General features: G+C 40.7%; 1 protein-coding gene across 1 annotated transcript in view; it reads right to left on the minus strand.

Moving 5' to 3' along the window:
* The window catches only part of adamtsl5 (ADAMTS like 5), a 34356-nt gene extending 17629 nt beyond the window's left edge, over positions 1–16727 (minus strand). Inside the window, exons 1-2 of the mRNA XM_034197476.1 lie at positions 16022–16727; positions 5184–5259 (exon numbers count right to left, since the gene is read on the minus strand). Coding sequence (XP_034053367.1) covers positions 5184–5259; positions 16022–16041 — 96 coding nt within the window. The 5' untranslated portion in view covers positions 16042–16727. The remainder of the gene's footprint in view (positions 1–5183; positions 5260–16021) is intronic.
* Between the last annotated feature and the right edge of the window lie 10356 nt (positions 16728–27083).

The following is a 27083-nucleotide window of genomic DNA, read 5'->3' on the forward strand; positions in this document are numbered from 1 at the left end:
CACCCACACACCACACACACGGTACATTTCTTTCAGGAAGCGCTAAACTCCAAGTCACCTGGAGTGACTTGGAGTGAAAGATCTGAATTGACGCTATATGACCACACTGAATAAAGAATACTTCAAAGTCATTCCATCGCTTTCTGCCACTCCCCTCATTGATATTAAAATGTATGCTGCAAGATTCTGCACTGTTTAATCCGATCTGTAACTGAGAAGCAGGATTGTGTAAGTAGGATGTTTCTGTCATGTTTTGCACTTGATTTACAAGACTAATGAATATTTTTCCATGATATACATCAATAGTCTATCTAGCAGGGACTACAGACGAAAAATAGCCTGTTGGCTAACTCTGGCGCATTTACAGAAATGTCAATCAATGTGCACTGTCCCTGTCAATAATATATAAATAAATAGCATCCTGGTGAACTATCAGGGTGATAATAACAGCATAATAAATCAAATGTTTAAGGCAAGGCAAGGCACATTTATTTATGTAGCACCTTTCAACACAAGGCAATTCAAGGTGCTTTACAAAAATGAAAGACATTCAGACAAAGGCATTTAAAAACAGTTATTAAAAATAAAATAAAAGAAAAGAAACATTAAAAGAAAAAATACATGAATAAAAAGTTACAGTGCAGTTTAAGATGTGATGAATATATCAATTAAAAGCAGCGGCAAAAAAAAGTCTTCAGCCTGGATTTAAAAGTAGTCAGAGTTGCAGCGGACCTGCAGGTTTCTGGGAGTTTGTTCCAGATATTTGGAGCATAATACTGAACGCTGCTTTACCATGTTTAGTTCTGACTCTGGGGACAGAAAGCTGACCAGTCCCTGAAGACCTGAGAGATCTGGATGGTTCATCATTTAGCAGGAGGTCAAATGTATTTTGGGCCTAAACCATTCAGTGCTTTATAAACCAGCAGCAGTATTTTTGAAATATATTCTTTGACACACAGGAAGCCAGTGTAAAGACTTCAGAACAGGAGTGATGTGATCCACTTTCTTAGTGTTAGTGAGGACTCGAGCAGCAGCGTTCTGAATTAGCTGCAGCTTTCTAATAGAATTTTTAGTGAGACCTGTGAAGACACCATTACAGTAGTCAGTCTACTGAAGATAAAAGCATGGACAAGTTTTTCCAAATCCTGCTGTGACATTAGTCTTTTAATCCTAGATATGTTCTTGGTATTGTAGGCTGATTTAGTAACTGTTTTAATGTGACTTTAATGAAACTCAGGTCAGAGTCCATGACTACGCCTAGATTTCTGGCTTTATCTGTTGTTTTGAACATTGCAGACTGAAGCTCAGCGCTAACTTTTATACGTTCTGCCTTGGCTCCAAAACCATTACCTCGGTTTTATCTTTGTTTAATTGGAGAAAGTTCTGACACATCCAGTCATTGATTTGTTCAATGCACTTACTGAGTGTTTGATTGGAGCATAGTCTCCTGGTGAAATTGTTATGTGAATGTGTGTGTCATCCGCATAGCTATGGTAACTTATTTTTGTTGTTTTTCATTATCTGAGCCAGTGGTAGCATGTAGATGTTAAAGAGAAGAGGCCCCAAGATGGAGCCTTGAGGTACCCCACATGTCATATTTGTCAACTCAGATGTGTATTTACCTATCTTCACTTTCTTCTTATACATTACATTTCAGCATAGCAGTTCAGCGTCAGCTTTTCAGCATAAAGCATTCCCACTAGCAATTTCTTCAGGAATTGTTTTCTCTAGTTTCAATTAGTATTCAAAGAGTGTTTGCACTTTAAAGGACTCTGGTCTAAAAATTAACCGCGCTAATATAACTTATACACTGAAACCTCAAAACTATCAAACTACACTAGTATGGATCTTTTCTACTGACTGCGCAACAACATGTATGTTTTGGAAAAAAACCTGAGACTCACTGAGGCTCGTTGACTTTGTGAGTCATAGAAGAGAATTGGTCTGACATTCACACACACACGCACACAGCTGAGAGCAACCTGTGCTACTGCTCTCCATCATTTTCCATGGCAGGGTCACCTGAGGTTGCCCTCATTAGTGTTACCACCGGTCAAATTAGCGTTGATAACAGTTGGAGATGTGGTGGGTCGAAATTCTAGATTAATGACAGTGACCTTTGAACTTCACAATGCACCCCTCTTTCACATGAGCAGAGAAAAAAACCTGCTCTTGTATTTGAAAAGCAAAGTGGCATACAGTAAGAGAAAGGACTTAAGGAGAAAGGTAAAGAGCCGACAGTCTAACATGCAAGTCAACAGTAATGCTCCGTTACTGTTTTAGGTGTTTTTTTAAGTGTCAAATTTGACTTATAAAAAAGCCCAACAAAAGGCAGTTGCTGTTAAATGTGTTTATTCATGGTGTGTGTGTGTGTGTGTGGTGTGTGGTTGTGTGTGTGTGTGTTGTGTGTGTGTGTGTGTGTGTGTGTGTGGTGTGTGTGTGTGTGTGTGTGTGTGTGTGGTGTTGCAGAGCCCTGCAGTTATTTGAAGTTACATTTTGTAATTACTTCTAACAGAAACAACACATCTGCTACGTAAGTAATAGATTTTGTTGGAATTCCCAACGTCATCCACAAGTTTAGTGCGACTGTAGAGGAGCATATGGCTACCCAGTGCGTTAGAAAGTGACGGAAAAGACAAAGCGTCTCTATGTGAGGAGGAGTTGGGAAACAAAACAGGTTGGTGCAAGCTTTCATATGGAGAATAAATAAGGAGAAAAGAAAGAGATTAAAACTGAATGTTAGACAGCAGCCACGAGAAATATCTGAGCGTGGTGTGAACTGCTCTGACTGCTGCAGCACTTGTTGCATCTTGAACTGATTTAACAAATATGGACAACAGAAAACATCTCAGTTATCCAAAACATCTCAAACTAATTTGTTTTCTTCGTTATTTATGTTTAAATAACACTAGTGAATCATTGACTTACAGTTTCTTTCTGACAACATTAATAAAAAAGTGTTAAGCATGTTGAGCCTCCATTGCATTCCTGTGTTTGATGTTACAGAGCGGGTTAGGGGTATCCTATCTCTGTCTATATCTGGTTATTCCAGCCAGACCCAGGGGAAGGGTTGGGGCGAGACTGCTGACAACAAGACAAACAGTGATGAAAGATGGAAGCTGCAGTTGGATGAGAAAAAGGTGTGTGATCAGAGTATGGAAAGACCAAGAGGAACATTGTGATTTCCGAGTCAAAATATCATCAGATGACAAACTTTGCTACTAAAACAATCCAATCAGGAAGCTCCTATAGCTCAGCAACAAGCCGCCCTATACTCACATCTGACGCCTGTCAAAGGGCTGTGATTGGTTATTATCTGAATGAGCTGAACTTCCTCTGGGGAACCAGAGAGCGTGATTTTTTTAGCGATAAACAAATTAGCTTAATCACTATATTTAACCCTGTGAAATGTAAGACAAAAAGAGGACAAAGCGGCAGGAAAAGTGAGGAGGAGGCGCTGGGAAATGGCCTTGAGCCCGGAACGACTGGGACTACGAGGTCCCATGTGTTAATTCAGACTAGTGCACTTGAAACACTGTCATCAAGCTATTAGATCATTATCTATTTACTCTTACTTTTGTTTTCAGTACAGAACAGAAACAGCTATAAGCAATGTGTATTTAGACAACATAAAGCCATCATGGCTGTGACTGGATTGATTCGTAAAAACACAAGTTGACGAACATTAAGCAGAAATATTTGTCACAAGTTGTAAAGGACATCGGCCACAGAATATTTAATAATGTACTATTTTATTTGATATACTTTATTAATCCCCATTGGGAAATTGTTTCTCTGCATTTGACCCATCCTAGTGTTAGGAGTAGTGGGCTGCCATTTTGAACAGCGCCCAGGGGAAAATTAAGATTGATAATTTTGACAAAAAACAAGCTAATGTAGATATTTTCGAAAAATAATTCCGACATGTGAGCCATTCCAAATATGTAATCTGTCTGGCTGAACCATTGATCCATGGCAAAAATATTAGGCCTGTTATTAATTAATCGTATAGATCAGGGATTCCCAACCTTTTTTCCCAAGAGCCCCCCCAAATGACTCCTGTTGAAAGTTGCGCCCCCCCCCCCCCCCCCACACACACACAAGGGGGGGAGGGGGGGCACAACAGCCGTAATTAAAAGCTTAAAAAATGCTACAACTACTGTCACAAACTGATGAATATGAAGTATTTTGTTAAAGGAGGATGAAAGTGTAATTAAGGAGCACTATTGGAGTGACTTTTGATGGTTATTGGACTCAGGATTAATTCATTTGGATTCCCGCTGAATGAAGAAATTAAAGGTCGGCGCAAGTGGGAAACAATTCACAAAGGGTTGTAACTGTTCAAAACACATGCTCAAAGTAAGCTGGATTTTGCCGATGTGTTTATGTGGATTCAAAAGTCGTAAATAATCTACAAAATGGAGGAGACCGATCTGATCGGAGCAACTGTGACAAATAATCCAACTGAAACCGGCATGGACAATGACTATGTTTTAAAAATGTGCTTATCCAGAAAAGCCTGGTTTGGACACTATACGGGCAGAAAAACATTTCTATTAAAGAAAAGAATTATAAATGTCTGTCTTTTTATGCCTTTAATAGCTACTAACTTGAATTTGTATTCAAATTAATTAATCAATTATTTTATTGTATGTAGAGACAGACCAGGCTTTTAGTGACAATCATGTATTGCGTTACAATTATATGTAAAAAATCTTTGGCGCCCCCCCGAAGGGGGGTGCGGCCTCCCAGGTTGGGAACTACTGTTCGATTATTTATATGATTATCTATACTATAGATAATCATATAAATATTGGTGTTTTCTAATGGAAACATGGTGCTTAACGGTGCTTAATTGTGATTGGCTGATTAAAAAGCCTTCACTTTGTAGAGTTCCGTCAATAGAAGGGAGCTGTAGTTGATGATCAACCCAGGGTCGATACAGTGAGAGCTGTTGAATAGAGAGAAGGCACGCAGGGCCACGCAGGGCCACGCAGGGCCCCCACGCAGGGCCACGCAGGGCCACGCAGGGCACACGCAGGGCCACGCAGGGCCACGCAGGGCCACGCAGGGCCACGCAGGGCCACGCAGGCCACGCAGGGCCCGCAGGGCCACGCAGGGCCACGCAGGGCCACGCAGTGGCCACGCAGTGACTCGTGTTGACGACGGCGGGTCGTACTTACGCTCTGAGGGGACGACAGGCAGAGGGGAGCGACCAGCAGCAGGACGAAGGTCAGGGCCTGGCACAGAGTCAGCTTCCTGCAGACAGAGAGAGAAACACAATGTTAGTCAGTGGGGGGCATCACCCTCGCTGTTTTACAGATCATATATACAAGATACACAAACACAGAAGCAGAGGTGGGAAGTAGTGGAGTACAAATCCATGTAATGATGTATCAATAATTTCCTGGTCTTCTCTAAAGAAGAGGGACCAATGAGAACTTTGTCATTTTGCCGTTGTTCAGCATCGAAACATTCATTAGCTAACAATGACATTATTGTTCTATTAATATAAAGTGAGGTCAGTTACTCTTTAAAACAGTTGGTAGTTATGGGTACTTTTTACTTAAAGGTCACCTATTATGCAAAATCCACTTTTTCATGTCTTTTATACATAAACATGTGTCCCCTCTGTGTAAAGACATTCTGAAAGTTTCAGGAAAAAATATTCGCTCAATTTTTGTCCTGATCCATTTATATAACCCCCCCCCCCACCTTATCACCTGCATCTCCTCCTAGAGCTCCATTGTGTTCTTTCTAACCAAATATCTCTCAGAGGGGCGTGGGGAGTGGCTCCTTATTTTCATCTAAAGTAACAGACAGAGAATCAGCACTTTGGAAACAGGGCTGAAACAGAGGGGATTATGGGATGCTGCAATGATCTGTTTGGTATTTGGAGCCAAACACTTCAGAGCCATGTTTTGTATATATCTGAGACCTATAATAAATGTATGAAAAATAGTATAATAGGGGACCTTTAAGTACATTTCGAAGCCCATACTTCTATACTTTTGCTTGAGTAAAGAAGTTTAGTCAGTACTTCTACTTTTAACATGAGTATTTTTAAACATGAGTATCTGTACTTCTACTTGAAGTAAAGGATATGTGTATAGTTTGCCATCTCTGCACAGAAGGGAAGATCAGAGTCGTTGTTTTAGCAGACGTTTTTTGAGCAGGAGATAAGAAGGAAACAGACAGGAGAGGACACGACTCACTATTCAGTAGAAGGTCTTCAGGTCCATTCAAATATACACAAATAAGTTTCCACACTGCCTGCGGACCCCTGGGGCATGAGCGCAAGGTCAGGAATGCCCCCCCATCCAGCATTAATTCCCCCCTTCCACCCCAACAGTGGCTTATTAACTCATACACAGCCGGAGAGGAAGGGACCAGCCTGCCTGACTGAACGCACCCCCTACCCAGCTGATGATCTCTGTTATGTGAAAAAGTGCTAATAAAAACCTGGATCACCTGCTGCCTTTACAGGAAGCCTTTTTATTTCACTTATATTCAGAATAAAAGCTCAATTAAGCTGGTTACAGCAGCTTTGTGTAAATCAAAACTTAGCCTATTATAACATACTACTTTGAAGATGTATGCAAACACAATAAGGTAAGTAAATGTTAAGTAAAAATTCATATGCCTGAAAACAACCAACCAGAGCCAAGGTGTCTCGAACCACAATCAGTGTTTGGGATCTCAGATCAAACTTTAAACTCAGCCCTGATCAAAAATAAATCATGATTATGCTAAGATTATGTTGTATCTTTCTTGCTTTATATGCTATTTAAAAAATATTTTGAACTGTTTTGTAGTTTTTTAATGAGAGAGTTCGCTCCAATCAGTGGGCAGTCCTTGGTTTGGTTTGACTGTTTTCAACATGGCGGCTGGGTCCCAAACTTTCTCAGAAACTTAGATTAAGTTTGGAAAATAAGTTCTAAGGGTTGAACAAAGTTGGCTGCCCGATGACTGTTATAACTAAACCACCAACAAGAAAGTGTTAAAGGGTGGATTTATGCACTTAGGTACACTCACTAAATGTGTCCAATCACATTGTGTCTCTGTGTTTAGTTTGCACGATGATAGTTTCCTTAATGTAACCTTGTACAATCTGTACCAGTGTACTAAATATAGTAGGCGTTTTTGACAGCTGGCACATCCAGAGATCTGTATATCACTAAAACAAAGAATGTGAGTTGCCTTCATCTTATTTAGGAAATGATACTGACATTTTAGATTAGCCTGGGACAATTCCTGAATTGCCTCATACATGATTGACGACCACACTGGGTTAATTTGAGACCATAAGAAGGATATTTTAGTAAAAAAATAAATGAGTCAAAAAGCAACTATAGGCAACAGTACCAAGCCACTTCTGAGGTGCTTCCAGATAAGACCTCTGACTCTTGCGTTAAGTGTCTGTTGTGTCTGTTCTAACAGCTGCCTCCTTCTTTCACCTCCGGGCTAACCACACTTGATTCTCCGTCTTTTTCTCCCTCTGATTCATCAAAAAGCACCTTTCCTGAGAAGTGTTGGTAATTCCGGGAAAGCCTCGATTGCTTCCTGGGCACTGCTGACGCCGCAGGTGTGTCACACTTTTAACGGTCTGTTTGTGATGAAAGCATCTCATGTTTATTAAGACAAGAAAATGTCGAAGACTGGTTGCATTTAGCAACTTCATATTTTCTTTATTTTTCCCCTTGAACCCTTTCTGCCACCTTCTCCATCAGCTTCCAGACTGTCTGTTCATTTATCTCTTTCTGTTCTTTCTCTTTTATCTGCCCGGGGCCGTAAACATAGAGCTGCTTCAGAGCTTTTGGCTCCGTCCCAGGTCAGTAGTGGCCCTGTCCAATTAAACGATACACATCTCCCCCACACTTGGCTGAGCGGCCCTTCCTTCAGCTACCCTTGGCTCCAAGCCTGGCCTTACATGGGGGAATTCATATCAGGGAACAAGGAAGTCAGACTGACCAAAAAAGGGTATTGGCCTCGGTAAATCAAGATGGATGTAAGAGGTTTTATCACAAAGACTTTATTTTACTTCCTGCATTTCAGCTGGATGTCTAAAGGGAAAATGTAGTTGTCTTACCTCCTGACCCCTGACCATTTTCATGTGTATTAAATATCTGGGAACATTTATATTACAGGGAACAACTTGTATGAGAAAATAATTAAGTATATCACCAGACTAGATGTTTAGTCAGCTGGTTCATTTTCTAATTACGCTGGAGTAAATGAAAAACAATGGTAATTCAGTTGTTATGTAAAACTAAAACCATATATTTTTTTAGAAAATGTCCCTGATGATAAAGGAAGGTGAAACAGTTTTACACAACAAATGCATTCCAATTATTTACTTGATAATTGGGCAATGCTGTTTTTATCAAAGAAAATTGTAGGTAACACATCATGTAGTCACTTCCGCCAATGAGAAATGTGTTTTAAAAATGTGGATAAACCCATCACAACAGACGGACACAGTAAAAACAGCTGGTGAACATGGTACATTTAGCAGCTAAAGAGACAAATAGGCCATTTGGAGTTGGTGGAGCTAAAATGGATTACATTTAGGACTTTTATTTGTCGAGTGGACAAACAGATGCCTCCAAGTGAAGTGTTGATCAGTATCTTCTATAGAATATATATCAAATGTAAAAAGAATAATACTGATAATATGTCATTGTTGTTTTTACAGCTATTTAAACTTTATAGGCTACTTATTGTTGATCAAACTAAAATATGAACGTTTGGTGATGCATCCATGCACAAAAGTCCTGTATTAGTTTGTTTTAGACATCAATGTTGATGAGCAGTGTGGAAGATATCATGAAACAAAGTGATACAAAGAAGGACCCTTGAATAAAGCAATCCGCCACAGATGAGTCATTTCTCTCACTTTCACTTGATCTTTGGCTTCAGTGTTTTGAACATGAAAGACAGCAGCCCCCGGTCACTGCAGGTTGGCCCCTTCTCCACAGGGGCCCTACAGGGGGCACAGGGGTCATATCCGCCATCCTCCTGCACTCATTAAGGCTATAGCAGCACATTAGTGAGCGCCCCCGGGAAGGGAGGGGGAAATGGCTCTAATCAATATGAGACTACTTGTTTGTTCTTCACAGACATTAGTCTGAGGAGTAAGAAAAAACCCACAGGCCCCACCCGACACCAACAACCCTGGAACTGCCTCTTATCATTAAACAAATAATTAGAAGGGCAAGCCAATTCGCTTTTTCTGAACTTTGCGGTACAGAAAATAGAAAGATTGATCCTTTGTTTATACTTTCAATTCATAAATGATCGATCATTTATGAATATATTTATATATATATATACTAAATACTTTTTTTCAGTTATTTTCCCTGTTCTGTTTTATCATTTTCTACATTTTGATTAATCTGGGAAAAAAATGATATAAACAATTTGTAAACTTGTCTGATTCCAGCTACTAAAATGTCATTTTTTTCTATTCTGCTAGTATTGATTAACTTTTACATTTAACTGTCAAGGCGAGATATTGGCAACAAAAGATTGGTGCTCTGGGAACTGTCGATTGGGCAATTTCCACAATTTGCTGACATCTTTATTAGCTGATACAATATAAAAGCACACACACACACACACACACACACACACACACACACACACACACACACACACACACACACACACACACACACACACACACACACACACACACACCCACACACACACACACACACACACACACACACACACACACACACACACACACACACACACACACACACACACACACACACACACACACACACACACACACACACACACACACACACACACACACACACACACACACACACACACACACAATAAATCACATTTATTCGTGAGAACAAATTTGTGAATGGAAAAGAAAGGATAAGAATTATTTAATGCTGATTTTTATAAATGTTTCTTTAAACAATTTTGCTATCTTCCTAAATGAACTGCTCCAAAGTGATGCATTAATTGCCCATCAATCCAATGAATACATACACATTGTATATTTATATTTTATAAAGATTTTCTGGGGCCCAATTGAGCTTTTTTTTAAACGTAAGTTTAGACTGTATAAGATGTGGCAACTTTGGTCAACACTAAAAAACTATGGTTGTGGTATAACCAAAGTCGCAACATGAAGATCCGCACTAAAATTCCCTTCATTGACACTTGTACAGAAGTGCGATAGTCAAGATAAGTGTTTTGTTGCCATCACCATCAGCCTCAGAGAAAGAGGTACAAAATAAATTCTCCCCACCCTCATTGATAATTCCTCTAATGACTGAACTCACAAACCTTTGCTTGAACACACCCTGACAGACAGGTTTCTCTTTACCTTCCCACCCTGCATAACTAAAACAACAGCTCCACGATGTTATCTAGTGCAATTAGATGGAAGGCTATTAGTGTGCACAGGTTGAGAGTGCATTGGGCAGGTGAGAATGTGTCCTTGAATCGAGTCAACACAGGAGACACCTGACTGAGGATCTATGCTCCTTCAGTTTCTTTGTGTGGGATCTAAGTGCTTCTGTATGGTGCCCCTGTTGCTTTTTACAATTGTCTGCACACCCACTAAGTTTGTAAAAGCATACGTCTTCCAACCAGGGGCCGGTCTTAACCTTTGACCCCCCTGGAGATTTAGCTGTGACCCGCCCAGTGTTTGGGCGAGCCTGGTGGAGGTCTGAGGGTTATATGGAGCACGCTGCATGAATGAATTGACACACACCCTTAACAGATGTTCAGGGGAGGAGGCTCTGTGGTCAGCTCTGAGCCCGCGACCTGGTTTGACTATGAATGAGGCGGCCAACAATCGGACCCCTCAGTGGCCTCGGTCAGCACGCATTGACAAAATTGAGACTCTTTGAACACAAGTGGAGGTCTTTGTGTGTCTCAGCCGATGTTTCGCTTAAAGAGACATTGTGAAACCATTTAAGAGAAAATAAAATCAATAGTTTACCAATGTTTATGTGGACTTATAAGTGAATCCTCTTTTACATGATTTTTCTTTCTGCAATGTCGCAGCAAGTTTTGTAAGTTTTTCTACAAAGTGGCGAATATTACGTGAAAACAGATTACTACAGAATCTTAACCAACATTTAGCTGATTGACAAATGAGTCAAAGTTTGGTTGAAGTCGTAATGGCGTCGTCACATGACAAATAAGTAAACGTTTAAGTAAAAATAACTATGGAAGAGGAAAGTGTTGTGACAATTAGTTCAATGTTCCCGTTGAGAGAGTCTTACTTTTAGTACAGAGTTAAGTATGAATAATTCTGGTTACAACACTAGACCAAGCAATAGTCCCCATAGGAAAAAAGTCTTCCACCCCCCCAATCCACCCCATCCTACTCCCCACTCGGACTCCTCTTCAAGCTCTCTGCTTTTCAGTTCCGTGGATTACAAACGATATATATTTGAATTACAATGTAATTACCTTTCCTAGCCTTTAGCTTACAAACAGCTTGGGACCAAACACCCCAAGTGTTCCAGTAAATGACTAAACAATAGACAGACAGACATTCTTTTTGTTGGTTTTGTTGTTTTGCCCACAAAGTCTAGATTCAGTCTCCTTGCTCAACTTTGGTCCCTTCCCTTCACTGCGCTTCGCTGCACTTAACTCGCTCCTTCCACGACAGGGAGAACAAACTTGGTACACCTGTCATACCTCAGGGATTATGGGATTATCTTTTCACAGCCACTTTGACTGAGGCAGAGCCTTTCAGGTCAATCTACAGTCATGGTAGCAGCATGGGAAACATGCAGAGAAGCACGCAAGGCAATATTGTGACCAAAATGACAGAAAACCATCATGAACAATAAGCATAAACGCCAAAATCTTGAACAATAAAGAGCAAATGCATCACTTCCAGCTAGCGCATGTCAACAATGAAGCCTGATGTAAATCTGATAAATGAACTCCTCCGTCAACCTGCTTTGCCCAAGAGATTATAATAAGCATAAATTATAGTTAAAGAAACCCTAATGAACCAGTGGCAGAAGTCCCAGATCTGGATCACACCACAAAATCGGAATCAATTGTTTCCTTGGAGCAAAGCCGACTTGTCTATCAAGTTTCACAGAAATTCTTAACAGGGTTTGAAATCATCCTGTTGACAGACATTAAAACACACTAACGGTGGAAAAAACTTACAACCCTAATCCTGCTTGGAAGCAAACCATGGAGATGGAACAGGCTTTTCATCAAGTTCAATCGGAGAGGACAGAAACCACAGAGCAGTAAACTCTTATCTGACTGAACCTTGAAACCGTCTGACTTCATTATTTTCTCTGACATAAAAGCATGGCAAGGTGTACAGAACCTTGGTTCAAAGAAACCATGAAACAGGTATTCAGCTGAGCAGAATGATCTAGTGGGACACGAGTCACGACATGAGGAGAATACTTCAAAATGTTATTAAAATATATCTCTTTGCTTTGGTATAAGAGCGTTAGGGTAACAAGAGTTTATGTGGCTTTGTTTACAAAATGTATGTCTGGATTGTTGACTATATTCTTCTGGGGTGTGAAACACACTATAAATCTAGTGCACCTGTTGATTTAAAGGGATCCAGGACCCTTAATCTGAAGCAGCTAAATGAAATTCAGCCAAGCTCCAATCCAATTCCTGAGTATGAATACATTCTGGCTACAATCAGAAATCTGAATTGTTTCCTTTGTGTAGCTACATGGCGCAGTACTCCTTGACCAGTATGTAGGTAAATTAGAGTAATCTTGTGTAAGACACAAATAACCTTAAAGTACAATGTTGTACCCAAAATGACAAAACTGCACAATATTTCAACAAGCACACCTTAAAGAAAATAGTGTAATCCAGCACTTTTGCTTTTTATTAGACAACTATTAACTGAAATGACTAACTGACTTGAAATCTGATAAAAGTTTCAGCAGTTACAATCAGTTTGCTTTCAAATTCATGCTCATTCGGATGAATTCAGCAATATGCAAAAAACGTTTTTTTAGAGAAGAAACAATGAGGTATTTAGTCATTGTCCCATGTGGCTGATGGACAATTGTAGGTACTTGAGCAACACCAATACCAAGTGACTGAACCTTATGACCCGGTTTCAATCTGTGACAGTACATCTGTAGAAAATGTCTTTTCAGTACAAAAATGTACCACCTGAAAAAAATCTGAAAACTGGGTTAACCTTTTGGCATGTTTGATATAAAAATCCAATTAGTTTACGAAAAGTCACTTTGAATATATACTGATCCTTCTCTTGCGCTCTAACATCCTACAGTGAAGAATAACATTGAAATTCCAGCCTGTCAGGAAAAGAGTGACAATCATAGCATGTCGCACCAAATGATGGCGCTTTTCCACTGCAGCATGTAACACGGGTTAAGCGGGGCCAGGGCTTTTTTTGCTTTTCCACTAGGGGTTGTTCCGGGGACAGGGCTACTTTTTTCACCTTTTTTCTGGCCCTCCAAAATGTAGGTTCTTACCGGGCCAACAACCGGGCTGAATATGCTAAACTAGTGAAGTAAACACTCTCGACTGCTGAATGGTCAGAGAGAATCGCTGGCAAGGGGGCTACAACAAAATGAATATATTTTACCGTGATTTAATTGTAATACACGTTTCAAAATGATGCCGAAGTAACAACATACTGATAACGGTTAGTAAAAAACATGAATTAATTCTTTGACAAGTCTGCAGACAGACGGCAGAGGCGAAAAACCCCTTTTAAATGCGTGTTTTCTGAATGGAGATCGGATCGATCAGGCTAAGCTAACACTGTATATGCTCCGTCCCACACTCACAACAACGGCCTACAGACATAAATAAACCAGCGACTGTATTCGCCATGACACAGACAGTCTGTGGTTTGTACTTGTTTAACTTTTGTCTAGTTTCTGAACAGATATGAGGAGCTGTGAGCTCTGAGTGCTAACAGCTAACGGCTGATGTTTGGTTTTGTGGTTCGCATTGAACATGACGTCACGGCAGTTTTACACAGCGTTGCTCCGCCCGCCAAACAAGCCGATCGCCCTGCCTACACTGTGTTACTATAGTAACTACCCCAGTTACTAAACTGTAATGGAAACTGTAAGTAATTATTGAACCCTGAGAGCAGGAGACACTGAAAAGAGTCAAGGGAAGCTTATAAAAGTTAACAGCATTTAATTACACTAAAGATGCGGGGGTGATGTACAAATGAAATTTGTGTGGAGGAGCTCTCCCCATGCGTCCGGTCAGCCGAGGTCAGGGAGAAAAAGAGTTCGATTCTTGCTCTTCCTGTTGTCATCTGAGGTCTTCTCCTATTGGCGGCGTTCGTCGGGGGGGCGGGGTCCAATGCAATTCCTGCCTTTTTCTGTTGCTAAATTACATCATTCTGGTGTCTGTGGTTATTTAAACATTCCCTAATAAACATGATGTCAGCGTCAATAATGAGTGTTAAACCCAGTGTGTTTAGGGTACAACACCACGTCATTTCACCTTCAATTCACGGTTTTGAAAACGTAGCATTTCACCACAGGTGCTAATGGCTAACCGGATATCACGAAACGCACTAGCGGAAAGCCGGAAGTAGTGGTGAATATTCGGTTTTTTAGAAATTCAAATTACGCCATATCAACATTGATTATCATTTCTAACAAAACGCAGCTTAAAGTGAGCCTGGCTTACCAAGGGCCAAATTCAGATGTGCTAAGCCATGCTAACCTCGTTTTGAAGCTATTTACTCAGTGTTCCATGTAAACTGAGTAAATCAGCTCAGGGGCTGATGGGCTCTTCCTAAATAAACGTTCCTCCAAAGTGTTATCAGAGACAGAAATGCCAAATCTTTCTCTTGCCATCGTCTGTTCTGCAGACCAGTCAGGCTGACAGACAGCGTACATATGTATTCCAACACATGCAGCTGCAGCCCATAAAAAAGAATATCACACTTTTACATCTTAGTTGTAGAGTGCAGGAATGTCAGCTTGTATTGTTTCCGTTAAGAGGAGTAATCCACAAGATAGAGGTAAACATGGTCAGGGTGAATTTAGGGTTTTAACATATTTTTTAAAACTTCAGTTTAAGTACAGAACCAGACCTTCTGCAGTCCTCCCATGTTTGTGTTTTGTAGCAGGGATGGGATTAGATCAAATATGAGCAGGGTATTTATAGCTGGTGACATTTGGGAGATAAAGGATAGTGGGAGCAGGATGGGTGGAATGTAGAGCCAGGAGTCGTAATATCACAGATACTGTATGGCAGGAGGATTACCCTCACCCGCTGGCAGGAAGCAGCTCACAGCAGAATGGATATGACTTCTGCCCCCCAGAGAAACCTTCACACACCACAGGCCACCAGAGGATTATCCAAACTGCTCCAAGTCAAGTTTGGAGTCCAATAATGCATATAGGGCTGTCTTCAACCAAATACATTATTTGTAAACAACTCTCACACAATGTTATCAATTTAAGGATTTAAGGAATTCAGAGACCTGGTAAAACTGAGTTTCTCCACAAAGAATGAAGCAAAAGCAACCACTTAAATCTTGTGGTAATCAAAGCTCTTCTTGGAAGTGATTTGAACAAGACAGAACGACTTAACGACCAAAACAACCAATTAGTCGATTAATCAAGAGGGGCAGCCCAATATGACATGTTACAAATGTCACTCTAACTTTTTACAACCGACCACAGGCCTGCAGTTCTTTAGATTAAATTAACTATAAAACAAACAGCTTCCAATCTGGAAAACAACTCATCTGTCCCTGGAATGTATCACCTCCAATCCTGCACTGTACTGCAACAAAATGTTCAAGGCTTTACAGCTCCTTGCAAGAAAAAACTAAAAGTAAATATTTAAAGCCACCACATATTTTCCCCCCTAAAATGCAACTCACAGTACAAACAGTAAAAAGGAAAAACCAACATGTCTCTGGAATGTATCACCTCCCATCAAAACTGAACTCCTCTCTTATAAATCACCCTCACTCACATCTCATGCGATCCTTTGTGCAGGCAGCCAACAACTAGCCTACAGGTCTTACCTCTTCAATAGTGAGGACATATTAGATCCGTTTGGAGTGGTTTTAAGGTCTGTGACAATTCGTTGTCAGGTGCAGTTTTGATGCCGCATCATGGTGTGAAACGTCGCGGCTCAGATGCGCTGTGCATCCCAGCTGCAGGCTGCGACTCACGGATTTCAGAAGCAACACCATCCATATCCCCACTGTCTCCTGGAGATTATTACGCTTTTGCTTTTTTTTTTCAAAGAGAAACTTTGAAATAACTTTGTTTTCTTCAGCTGCAAAGCTTGTCCATCCAAACCGCTGGTTAGTTCCCAAAACCCATCAGATCAGTTTTGTCTTTCGGGACACGCAGAAAAAAAAAGCATTGCGCATCTTCTGCTGAAGGTGGCACTTACGTTTTCTCTGGCACTAAGTTCCTGTTTCTTCTTTAGGAAAGTTTTAATTCACATGGGTACTGCACGTTATTCCATTAATTGTGTCCTGGAGAGTGTGTCGCCTTTACGCCCCAGCAGGTGATCTCAGTTTTGCCCCAGTCCTGCACCGGACTATACTTTCTCCGCAATTAGCTCCAGCGGCTTCTTCTTCCTCTCAGTCCAACCAGGTCTAATGTGTGGCAAGAAAATGCCAGATAAAGAGCGCAGAGAGACAACAGCAGTGCTCCACCAGTCCACCGTCACTGGCTGTTGTGAGCGAAGTGCTTTTGTGTGTGTCTCAACGCTCTTTCTCTCTCTCTCTTTCCCTCTCTCTCACCTGAGCATTGCATTATTGCATGTGACACGCCCCTCTCCTCCAATCACAGCCCAGCAGCTACTCCAAAATTAAAGGTGACACAACGTCGATATCATGAAAGTGAAGAGATTAAAGTCCAAATTCTGACTTTTTGCTCAGAACAAAATAACAACAACTTTTGGTCAGATTTCAAATAATTGTTCACATGTGGCCCTAATCCTCTTTCTTAGTATAGAATGGTAAATCCATTAATAATCTAAATATCCCTTAATATTCAGGATTCAAAATGGTGTGTTGCCCTTCAGTCTGCGCATTTTAGTTGAATTGAACACAGGTCTAAACGTTGATGTATCACCTACACTCAAAGAATGATATGTTAGATTTACTTAATCTAGTTATGTCAACCGGTTGCACGTAACAAGGCTAAGTAAATAGGAAACAGACTAGTAAACTAATATTTACTTCTTGCATTTAAGTAAATCTTACCAAAGAATCTAATTAAATGCTACCACTCATAGTTATGTTGTATTTGCTTAACAGTTATGTTGAATTTACTTAAATTGTTGTTTTTACTTAACACAATGATGTTGTATTTACTTAAAGTTTGCACTGATTTACCTAACACAGTTAGGTTGTAATACTTAACACAAATTAGTTCCATTTATGTTGTAGGATTGTGTTATTTGCACTTAACATAATTTAATCCAAATTGCTCTATCAATATAAGTAATTCAAATGACTACAACTCAGTCATTTGTATTCCCCTCACTTTATTTAAAATGTTCATTTTAGACAAAGTGCAGTCGTGTACACTTATACCATTGCATTTAGCAAACAACCATCTGAATTGCCACAACAATTCAACACAAAAAACACTTAAACTCCAACAGCCAACAGTGGTAGGGGCAAAATATTAGAATTTTAAAGCGCTTTGCGTAAAAAACCCACAGCCTGCTGAATTTGACAGTGATCAGAGTGATCTCAAGAAGTTAACATGTGGGCTGAAAAGCTACAACAATGACTTATTATATGAACGTTTTATAAAATGCAACTTTACTATGAAGTATGGTGTTTTTTTATGTCTTTCCAAACACTTACATAATATTGCTCAAGCACATAATGTGTTACATTACATCTTTGCCTCTTTTATACACATGAACATATGCCTTGAACTTTCAAAAGCAGAAACACAATTGTGTGGTGTCTCTGTGTGTGTGGTGTGTCTCTCTGTGTGTGTGTGTGTGTGTGTGTGTGTGTGTGTGTGTGTGGTGTGTGTGTGTGTGTGTGTGTGTGTGTGTGTGTGTGTGTGTGTGTGTGTGTGTGTGTGTGTGTTGTGTGTGTGTGTGTGTGTGTGAGAGAGAGAATGTACCGAGATGGAAATTAACTGTCACAGTATTTTGTCCTTGGGATTACTCTTGTAATCTGTTTTTCAGAACCTGCACCTTGGTTGACAGTCTGTTGCCATCCAACCCCATCAATACTTTTTTGAATGAATTCAAGTGTTTGTTTCAGCTCCTTGGGGTAGCTCAGATTGAGGCTGTAAATCAGTCCAAGCAGTACTGCCCATCCATTTGCCAAGTATTTCAGCTCTCGCAGCACTCCAACACCCTCGATGGTGGTTCCCCGGGCTCTGCTCCTTCGTGTTTCACGAGAGAGTCCCAATACCATTGGCTCCATTTGTGTTGTTGCAAGTTCAACATCCTAAAGTGGGATTAAAACATAGTATACATGATTATCAGTATGAGAACTAGCCCTGACACACATCATTTTATAATATGAAACAAATGAGCAAATCCTTTTATTGGATCCATTGTAAATAAATACATGTAGTTGTAAATGTACATGAACAATATTTTGCTTTTAATTTAAAGACATATTATGCAAATGTTCAGGTTCAAATTAGTATGTAGTGTCTCTACTTTAAAGAGTCCTCTCCTTCTGATGTTCAGGGTGTATATCAGTATGTAGTGTCTCTACTTTAAAGAGTCCTCTCCTGCTGATGTTCAGGTGTATATCAGTATGTAGTGTCTCTACTTTAAAGAGTCCTCTCCTTCTGATGTTCAGGTGTATATCAGTATGTAGTGTCTCTACTTTAAAGAGTCCTCTCCTACTGATGTTCAGGGTGTATATCAGTGTGTAGTGTCTCTACTTTAAAGAGTCCTCTCCTGCTGATGTTCAGGTGTATATCAGTATGTAGTGCCTCTACTTTAAAGAGTCCTCTCCTGCTGATGTTCAGGTGTATATATGTATATATATACTTATATATATCTCTGTGTTTGGCTATGTTTCAACTTACCAAATATTCCTTTATTAAGCTCTCGGAACTTTCATTCATGTAGAGCGTCGTGTTCAAACTGTGGGATCCTGAGGGACAAACACATTTTCAAAATCGTCACACAAGATACTGATTATGCTTGTGTGCTGATTTTTGGCAAGTCAAAGAAAGGGGGTCAGAGAGGTTAAAATATATGTATATGAGGGACAACAAGAGAGATAAAGAGAATATGGTGTTGCAGTGCCCAAACTACACAATTGTATACAACTACATACCCTGTCCATGGCTGCCATGATCAGGCCCAAATTGCATCCTGCATGCTGTTCCCCCCTTCTTTTTGAAAACCTTCATCAGCTGAGACGAATGGCATCCAGTTGAGACATGAATGTAGGCAGCAGCGGAATGGGTGAATTCTGCGTTTACCTGCAACACATTGTGATACAGTTCAAAATGTTTTGTTTAAAGCTGTTGCATCTATAATAATATCCATCAAGTGTGATAGCAGAAAGGACAGGAGTTCATCTACTGGTGTAAACCAGATACTTCATAAAGGAAATGGCGGTCAATATTAACAACATAGGAGCTAAAACGCTTAATAATAATAACCTTCATTACGTGTTAGAGAAAGAACATAAGAAAGTTTGACAAAGATGAGGCTGTTACGGCCCGTCTACACTACAGGCGTCAAAAAATGCTTTCAACGCTTCGCCCATTCATTTGAATGGGGTGACGTAGGATATTTTCAAACTTCACCGAACTGCATTGTGGGTAGCATGGCAAGGCGTTGCAAGCATCGCGAGCGTCTATCGGCGTCAAAAGTTGAACAATGTTCAACTTTTGAGGCTCGATGCTTGCTCGAAGCTGGCGTCAGCCAATCAAATCCCGTTTTTGCAATTCCCGCCAGTACAAGCGCTAGCCAATCAAACCGCGTGCAAGCTGGGAGAGCCAGACCGCAGTTCATTTCCTCATATTCCAAACGAGAAATTACGGTAGCAAATCACCCGGTTCTTTCCGACCAGAACTATTTACCGGGATACAAACCGGAGGAACCAGGCATGGAGGGAGGTGGCAGAGACAGTGGGTGAAACTGGTAGGTTTTCGCCTGTTTGGGGATTTTATATCCAGTTTACTTCGTTTTAACATTGCTATTTCTTTGTATGTCGGGGGCGGGAGATTCATGTGATTGGTTGTTGGTCGCGTTGCTCGCAAAAAATCGCCAAGCTTCAGACACGCCCAGCTTCAAGCTTTTTCGATGCCTGTAGTGTAGACGGGCCGTTAAACGGGCAACGGAGCCGCTGTGTGTAGAAAGAGAGAGAGAGAGGGACGCTGAGCTGCACCGTGCAGCGATCAGCTGATACGGAGCATAGAGAGAGAGAGCTGCAGTCCGCGGGGCTCGGCCTCGCCTCCTGTCCTCACAACTCTTATTAATCCCTGTACCAGACAATTGTTATGTGTTCCTACTCGGAACCGAGTTTTGCTTCCCAACCCTGCCACTGTGCTACACTTCCCGCCCCGCCCCTGTCTAACGGCCCGTCTACACTACAGGCGTCGAAAAAGCTTGAAGCTGGGCGTGTCTGAGGCTTGGCGATTTTTTGCGAGCAACGCGACCAACAACCAATCACATGAATCTCCCGCCCCCGACATACAAAGCAATAGCAATGTTAAAACGAAGTAAACTGGATATAAAATCCCCAAACAGGCGAAAACCTACCAGTTTCACCCACTGTCTCTACCACCCCTCCCTCCATGCCTCGCTCCTCCGGTTTGGTAGCCCGGTAGATGAACAGAGACTGATCATACAGCACCGGGTGATTCACTACCGCTATAATGAATTTTCCCTCCATTTTTGTTGAATATGAGGAAATGACCTGCGTATCCTCTCCCAGCATACACGCGGTTTGATTGGCTAGCTTGTACTGGCAGATTTGCATAAACGGGGATTGATTGGCTGACGCCAGCTTCGAGCAAGCATCGAGCCTCAAAAGTTGAACATTGTTCAACTTTTGACGCCGATAGACGCTCGCGATGCTTGCAACGCCTTGCCATGCTACCCACAATGCAGTTCGGCGAAGTTTGAAAATATCCTACGTCACCCCATTCAAATGAATGGGCGAAGCGTTGAAAGCATTTTTTGACGCCTGTAGTGTAGACGGGCCGTAACAGTACAGAAAGCGGCGAGATGCATTTCCTGAATCGACAAGCAGAACCGAAACTAACATTAGCGAACGAGTTCTGCCTTTTGTAAACTGAATTTATCTATAATTTGTCAATAAATGAGAGCGAAAAACGTCACTTGTCCTCCGGACAAGTCAATTGAAAAGTCTACTTGTCTGATATTGTAAATAATACGTCCCGGACGGTGGGACTGTGCTTTTTCGCAAACATGGAAAAAGTACTCAGATCCTGTACTAAAGTAAAAGTATAAATACTCCATTACTTGCTATAGTCCCAAATTCAAAAATAATACTTAAGTGTCCACTTACAGTGGACACGTTTTTTCCCTCCTTTAAAAAAAAGTTAAGCTAACATTACTAATTATAACCACATCAAGCTAAAATCATTAAATACATAACGATTGAGACTTCTACAGACAAAGCTTGAAATGTCACCTCTTTTGTGACATATTCTAACACTTTTAAGTTCAAGGGAACATCATAAAAAGTGACCGTGTAAGCTAGCTGTTAGCTCGGCTGCACCCGCTTTTCAAATCTATTATCAAAGTATACAGTTGGTAGCAGGGAAATCAAAAATACACATCAACTTTTGTATTTCAGAAACCGTTTTGTGTTTAATATATGTTAATATATATGAAACTTACCATAAATCGCAGGATGGCACAGGAAAGGGAAAAAATGCGGTTCAGTATCCACATCTCACAGTCCACAGGATCCAAATGACGCATGTCCCCGGTCTTACAGCGCATGTGCTGAGAAAGTACGGCAAGCACTTTGGGACAATCAGTGCGTTTTAAATAACTTTACCATTTAAATACAACATGGTAATGTAATCCCAAAACTTTGAACTTTTACATAAATGCAATTGAAGTCTCTTGATTTAATTGTAAAAAGTGCATTTACTTAGTAGTTTCAATATAAAAACAGCAATTAATGCAAAACAACATCCATATTTCATTTCTTAGAGTGTATTTGAATATACTAGTATGCAAAGGGTGTAACTTTGGTTTGAGAAGGGGGGGGACACAACACAGGGGGTCCTCCGCAATGAAAACATTGTTCTCGATTTAATTCCATTTCCTGCCTTTCAACAAATATATTAGGGGACTATGGGTGTTAACTAATCCAAGAAAAATGTGAAGTGTAATGAGTGTGCAAATGTATCTAGTATCCTCTCCATGTGAGCCTGTTTTATTTGTGATGACCTCACATCCTCTAGGGGGGGGGTTAAGGAAGTTGTCAAGGACGTTGTACGTCATTATACACCGACACGTAAACACTCCTGCTAAGTTTGTTTGCCCTGTTCTGCTTGAAAGCAAGTACCTGCCTCCTGCAAACTGCTAAAACAAATGCTTCAACTTGTACAATTTTGAATCTGTATTTTTGAATATCGATCTTAGGTTGGCGTGACATTGAAGTCGTGCGACTCTGCTGTAGTTCGTTATAGCATAACGTTAGCATTTTGCTCTGGCGATTAAATTTATGATTCAAAAATTATAAAAGTAGGGTAGACATGTGGCTGAACAAAACGTGCATGTATCAAACAGGTTCATTTTCCACAGACCTTATTTTGGAGCTATTTTCCAAATCCTATGGAGAAATCCCATTGCTTTTTGTCGAGGGAACCCGAGCGCAGCTTACTTCCGGGTAAAATACATCATCCCTGCACCACCAAGTGCTGATTCTGGGTCCAAAGCTTTAAATGTAGCCAAGCTGCTGCTGGCCACGCCCCTTTGGAGCATGCATGAGTTCTCCTCTGTGAAGAGAGAGGTTTCTACCCTGATTCTCAGCTAAATGCTGCCGTAATTAAACGCCATATTATGTTCCATCCACATCAAGGATTATTTCTGAAACAGTATGGAGCTCAAATGCTTTTTTTTACCACAAGGGGAGTGAGTAGGCCTACCTTTTTATATCCTGCTTTTTTTTTACACATTCTCTCTCCAGTACAGCGGTCTGAGTGTTAGTGATGCTTGCTAATGTAAACAAAGACCATATTACTTCCAAAACACGTCGCGCATTGTTTCTGATAGCGACGTTTCTGATAGGGCCGTGGGTGTAAAGCCAGCTCACATTTGAGTAATGTCGTCATGACCGCAGCAAATCAGCTCCGTTGTACCTCCGTTTTTAGAGATCTGAGTAAGGAGGAAAAAGAGTAGGTTGTTATTTTCTGACACACGAGTGAGTATCGTTACACCTGGGACACATAATGTATAAAAGACATCAAAAAAGTGCATTTGCACAATAGGTGACCTTTAAATCACGTAAGCAAAGAAGCCTACCTATATTTCAGGTTAAGCAATGATCTTTTTCTCAAACCAAACCAATAGTTGTTTTTCTTTTAATATACAACATTAACCTTTGAAATTGCAACAAGTAATCTGTGAGGAAATGCATTATCTTCGAAACATAATTGAGGATGCAGTTTAGTTGTATAGGAATGTCATTTGTAGGAGCGTGAGTCCAAATAGTTAACTGTGACCTAAGTTTTGGTCTCCTATCACATAATAATAGTGTAGTATAAACTACAAGCAACTTAGTGCTTATACACGTGTGTTAGGGCTTTTACAGCTTCAGTGAAGGTTCTGTGTGTGACTTTGAAGTTTCACACATCTCAGGCTTTTTGTCTCTTTATCTTTATGTGTTCTGCTCTGCACGGTGACAGCTTGAAATAGATAAACCTCATCTACATGTCAGGACACCTTTCTATGTTAATCACTCCATACCAGCCTTCCTTTTTACAAAAGAGCGTCTTCAATTTCCTCTTTTTGGTTCCTGTCTACCCATCATGCATCACTTTTGTTTTGAGCTTTACGTTTGAAATAGCATGTCCCCTTTTAGCAGGTTTTGTTCAACAGTCCAAGCACATCTTGATGTATGAAGCAGGAGCAGGTCATCTCCAGTTTCCTACATGGCTCCTATACCGCAGTATTATGGGTAACTCGGCAGGGATGAGGCAACCACATGGCCTTTCTTTGAACTCAGACCACCACCTCCACCTAGTCCTGTCACAAAGGCGGAGATTAATCTCAGCATGCTACAACTTCAACACGCAACCTTGAACTATCACCTGAGCTGTGCAGACATAACAGAGGGAGCAGGACAACATTTCATTCTGCACCCAGAGCTGCGGGGATGTCAGCAGTTACTCTGTGATCTCCACTGTCAGTATCCGTTACTTCTCGGCTTGTTTTGGACAACATGGGGTCATGTCGCCAGGGTAAATATTATGCAGTATCAGATCACTCACCAGTACACAGGATGGGATGTTGCAGTCATCTGAAGCCAAAGGAAGGATTTACTAACCAACACATGAAGCAACAACATGAGCCTGCAGCGCCATAAATCTACATCAGACAGGCAGCATCACTCAGCAGAGTGTGGTTAGAGATGTTTGTCACTCCGGTTGTCCAGTGGTCTCGTCTCCTTAAAAACACATTTGTTTGGGTTAATTATAAGGTTACAGAGAGGACTAGATTGAATACGTTTTTGCAGCTTGACATGAAGGTAAATGTGTTCATATTAAACCATATCTTTAACAAAGAAGATGGCATAATTTATCATAAATCTCATAAAACAAAAAACATTGTCTCAGCCCTGCCCCTGTGGCGCTCCAAGCACCATTAGTTCACACTGAACACAGAAATCTATCACTTATACATGGTTTCACAAAAAAATCACTGTAGGTTTATCAAACGAACTCGATACAATTATGTATTTTTTGGGGACTTTTTTTTAAAATGGCGGTCTTTCAGTTCTGTAGCGAGTATTTAAGGCAACAGGTATGTATCCTGTATGTACATGTTTTTTAATGGTTTTAGAGAAGATTTAGCCAAGTATTTCTCTAGTGTGATTCTACCCTGGCTACACAGATTTTAAATATTTAACCTGTTCAATATCTACACTCAGATATCTATATCTATATATATAGATGTGAGTGGGAAACTCTGAGGACAGCCCAACACACTGTCGGGATCAGACGCTGAGGCAAAAAATGAGTATCCAACAATCTCAAGAGGTTTTACTGCAAAGTTAAGTCTTTTTATTATGACATTCTGTCTTTGTTCTCAGCAAGGACACCATGAAGTGGAATTGCATGGTAATTTTGAAGGGGAATGTACATGTCAGGTAGCATTTTATGAGAGTCCATGCAGTAAGACAAGGGTTGGAAATGATTATAAATGCATATAACATTGGTAATGCATTGTTTTAAGTTGTCTCTCAGGTCATAACTTTTATAGCAAATGTTTCCGCCAGCAGTAAGTGTCTCCTCTATACTGTAGCCTACCTGTAGTGTGTATATATATATATATATATATATATATATATATATATATAATGATTAGTTAAGTGCTCCCGGGACTCTGTGCTTGTCTTGGCTTGTAGACACATTTTCCTCATCCCTCCCTATAGTTCCATCTTTACTGAGCACGCCTCACTGTTTAGTCCTCCTGTGGTTACAGAGGAACAGATAGCCAAGTGTTTACAGCGATCATCACATTCATGCACGTATGCTCTCTCTTTCTGTGCGTGTGTTTGTGCATTTGGCTTCAGTCTGCGGCTCTGTAATAAGAGTCTTCGGAGTTGAAGAGGCACTTTACTACTCCTCAAAGACATTAGTGGGGGGTAGGGAAGGGTTGGTGTGTTACACCCCCTGTCCTACTCCGCCCCCCTCTCTTTCAGGTTTTTACTGATCTTGGCAGCCTGCCAGTATGAATGGTGAAACTTGATGGCTGGACTGGGTTTCAAACAGCAGCACTGATGAAAGACTGCCGGTGGGGGTGTGAAAAATCATATACATTACATGCAGCCTGAACACAGCTTAGTTATATGTACTTTATAGCTTGTTGCTATCTGGTGAAAACCTCCAATTTATATCCAACGTTAAATATTGTAGTGTACCTGGACGATTTTCAAAATGTAACCTACCAGCAGGCCAGATCAGAATGTCATCAAATATGTTTTTGTTTTGGAAAGCCTCTTATAATGTCCTGTGATCTTCATTAAATTGTTGCAAATCTTTAAAAAAGAAATGAAATGTCAATAATATAAAACTAACTCCAGGCCTTTGTGTATGTGGTGTATAGCACTGAACAACATACATTTATTTCAAGCCAATACTCCAAACTTTATCTTTAATCCAGAAAAAGCCTTGACATGGCCCTCAGAACAGACAGCTGAGACCGTAGCTAGCAGCTAACAGCGCTAACTGCAACAACAGTGCTAACAATGGCACAAGTAGACAACGCTAACACTGTTCGCCTTTGGGGGAATCGTAAAATTGATGTTATGCTTTTGAGAAGAAGCTGTTGGGACTACGTTGTTATGGTTACCTCTATATGAGGGAAGTGCAAAGTGGCAGGCGTTAGCTAGCCACACAAAGCACTCTCATGACCTTGGCCCAGGGTTGCCAACTCTCACGCATCTGGCGTGTGACACACGCTTTCACTCTCAATCTCACGCTCTCACGCTGCCCAAACTATTCTCACGCCAAAAACAAGATGAACAGCGATCGTTTTTGGTTGGTTATTTACAATTTTGAGTTGACAGCTGCTCAAGCTGTCGATCCGCCCCCACCACTCTTAACAACGTTAACAGACAGCAGAGCAGTGGGAGCCGGCTGCATGCGCAGATCTAAGATCCAGTAGAAATGATAAAAAAGTAAAAGTCTGCTGCTTATTGTTCTACTATAGGCCAAAATAGAGTATATGAGAGTGAGAGTGTGTTAATTAATATATTTGGCAGTTTGGAGTGAGTCTGTAGATTTGTTTGTGTGTGTGTTTCATGTATATATAGGCCTCTCACGATAATTAATTGTGTGGGATACATTTTCCCGGAAATTATTGCGATAAATGATAATATTGTCGGCACCGTTGTATGACCATTTTAGACCACTGACATA

The sequence above is a fragment of the Gymnodraco acuticeps genome, unplaced genomic scaffold, assembly GCF_902827175.1.
Source record: "Gymnodraco acuticeps unplaced genomic scaffold, fGymAcu1.1, whole genome shotgun sequence".
In the NCBI taxonomy this organism is placed as follows: domain Eukaryota; kingdom Metazoa; phylum Chordata; class Actinopteri; order Perciformes; family Bathydraconidae; genus Gymnodraco; species Gymnodraco acuticeps.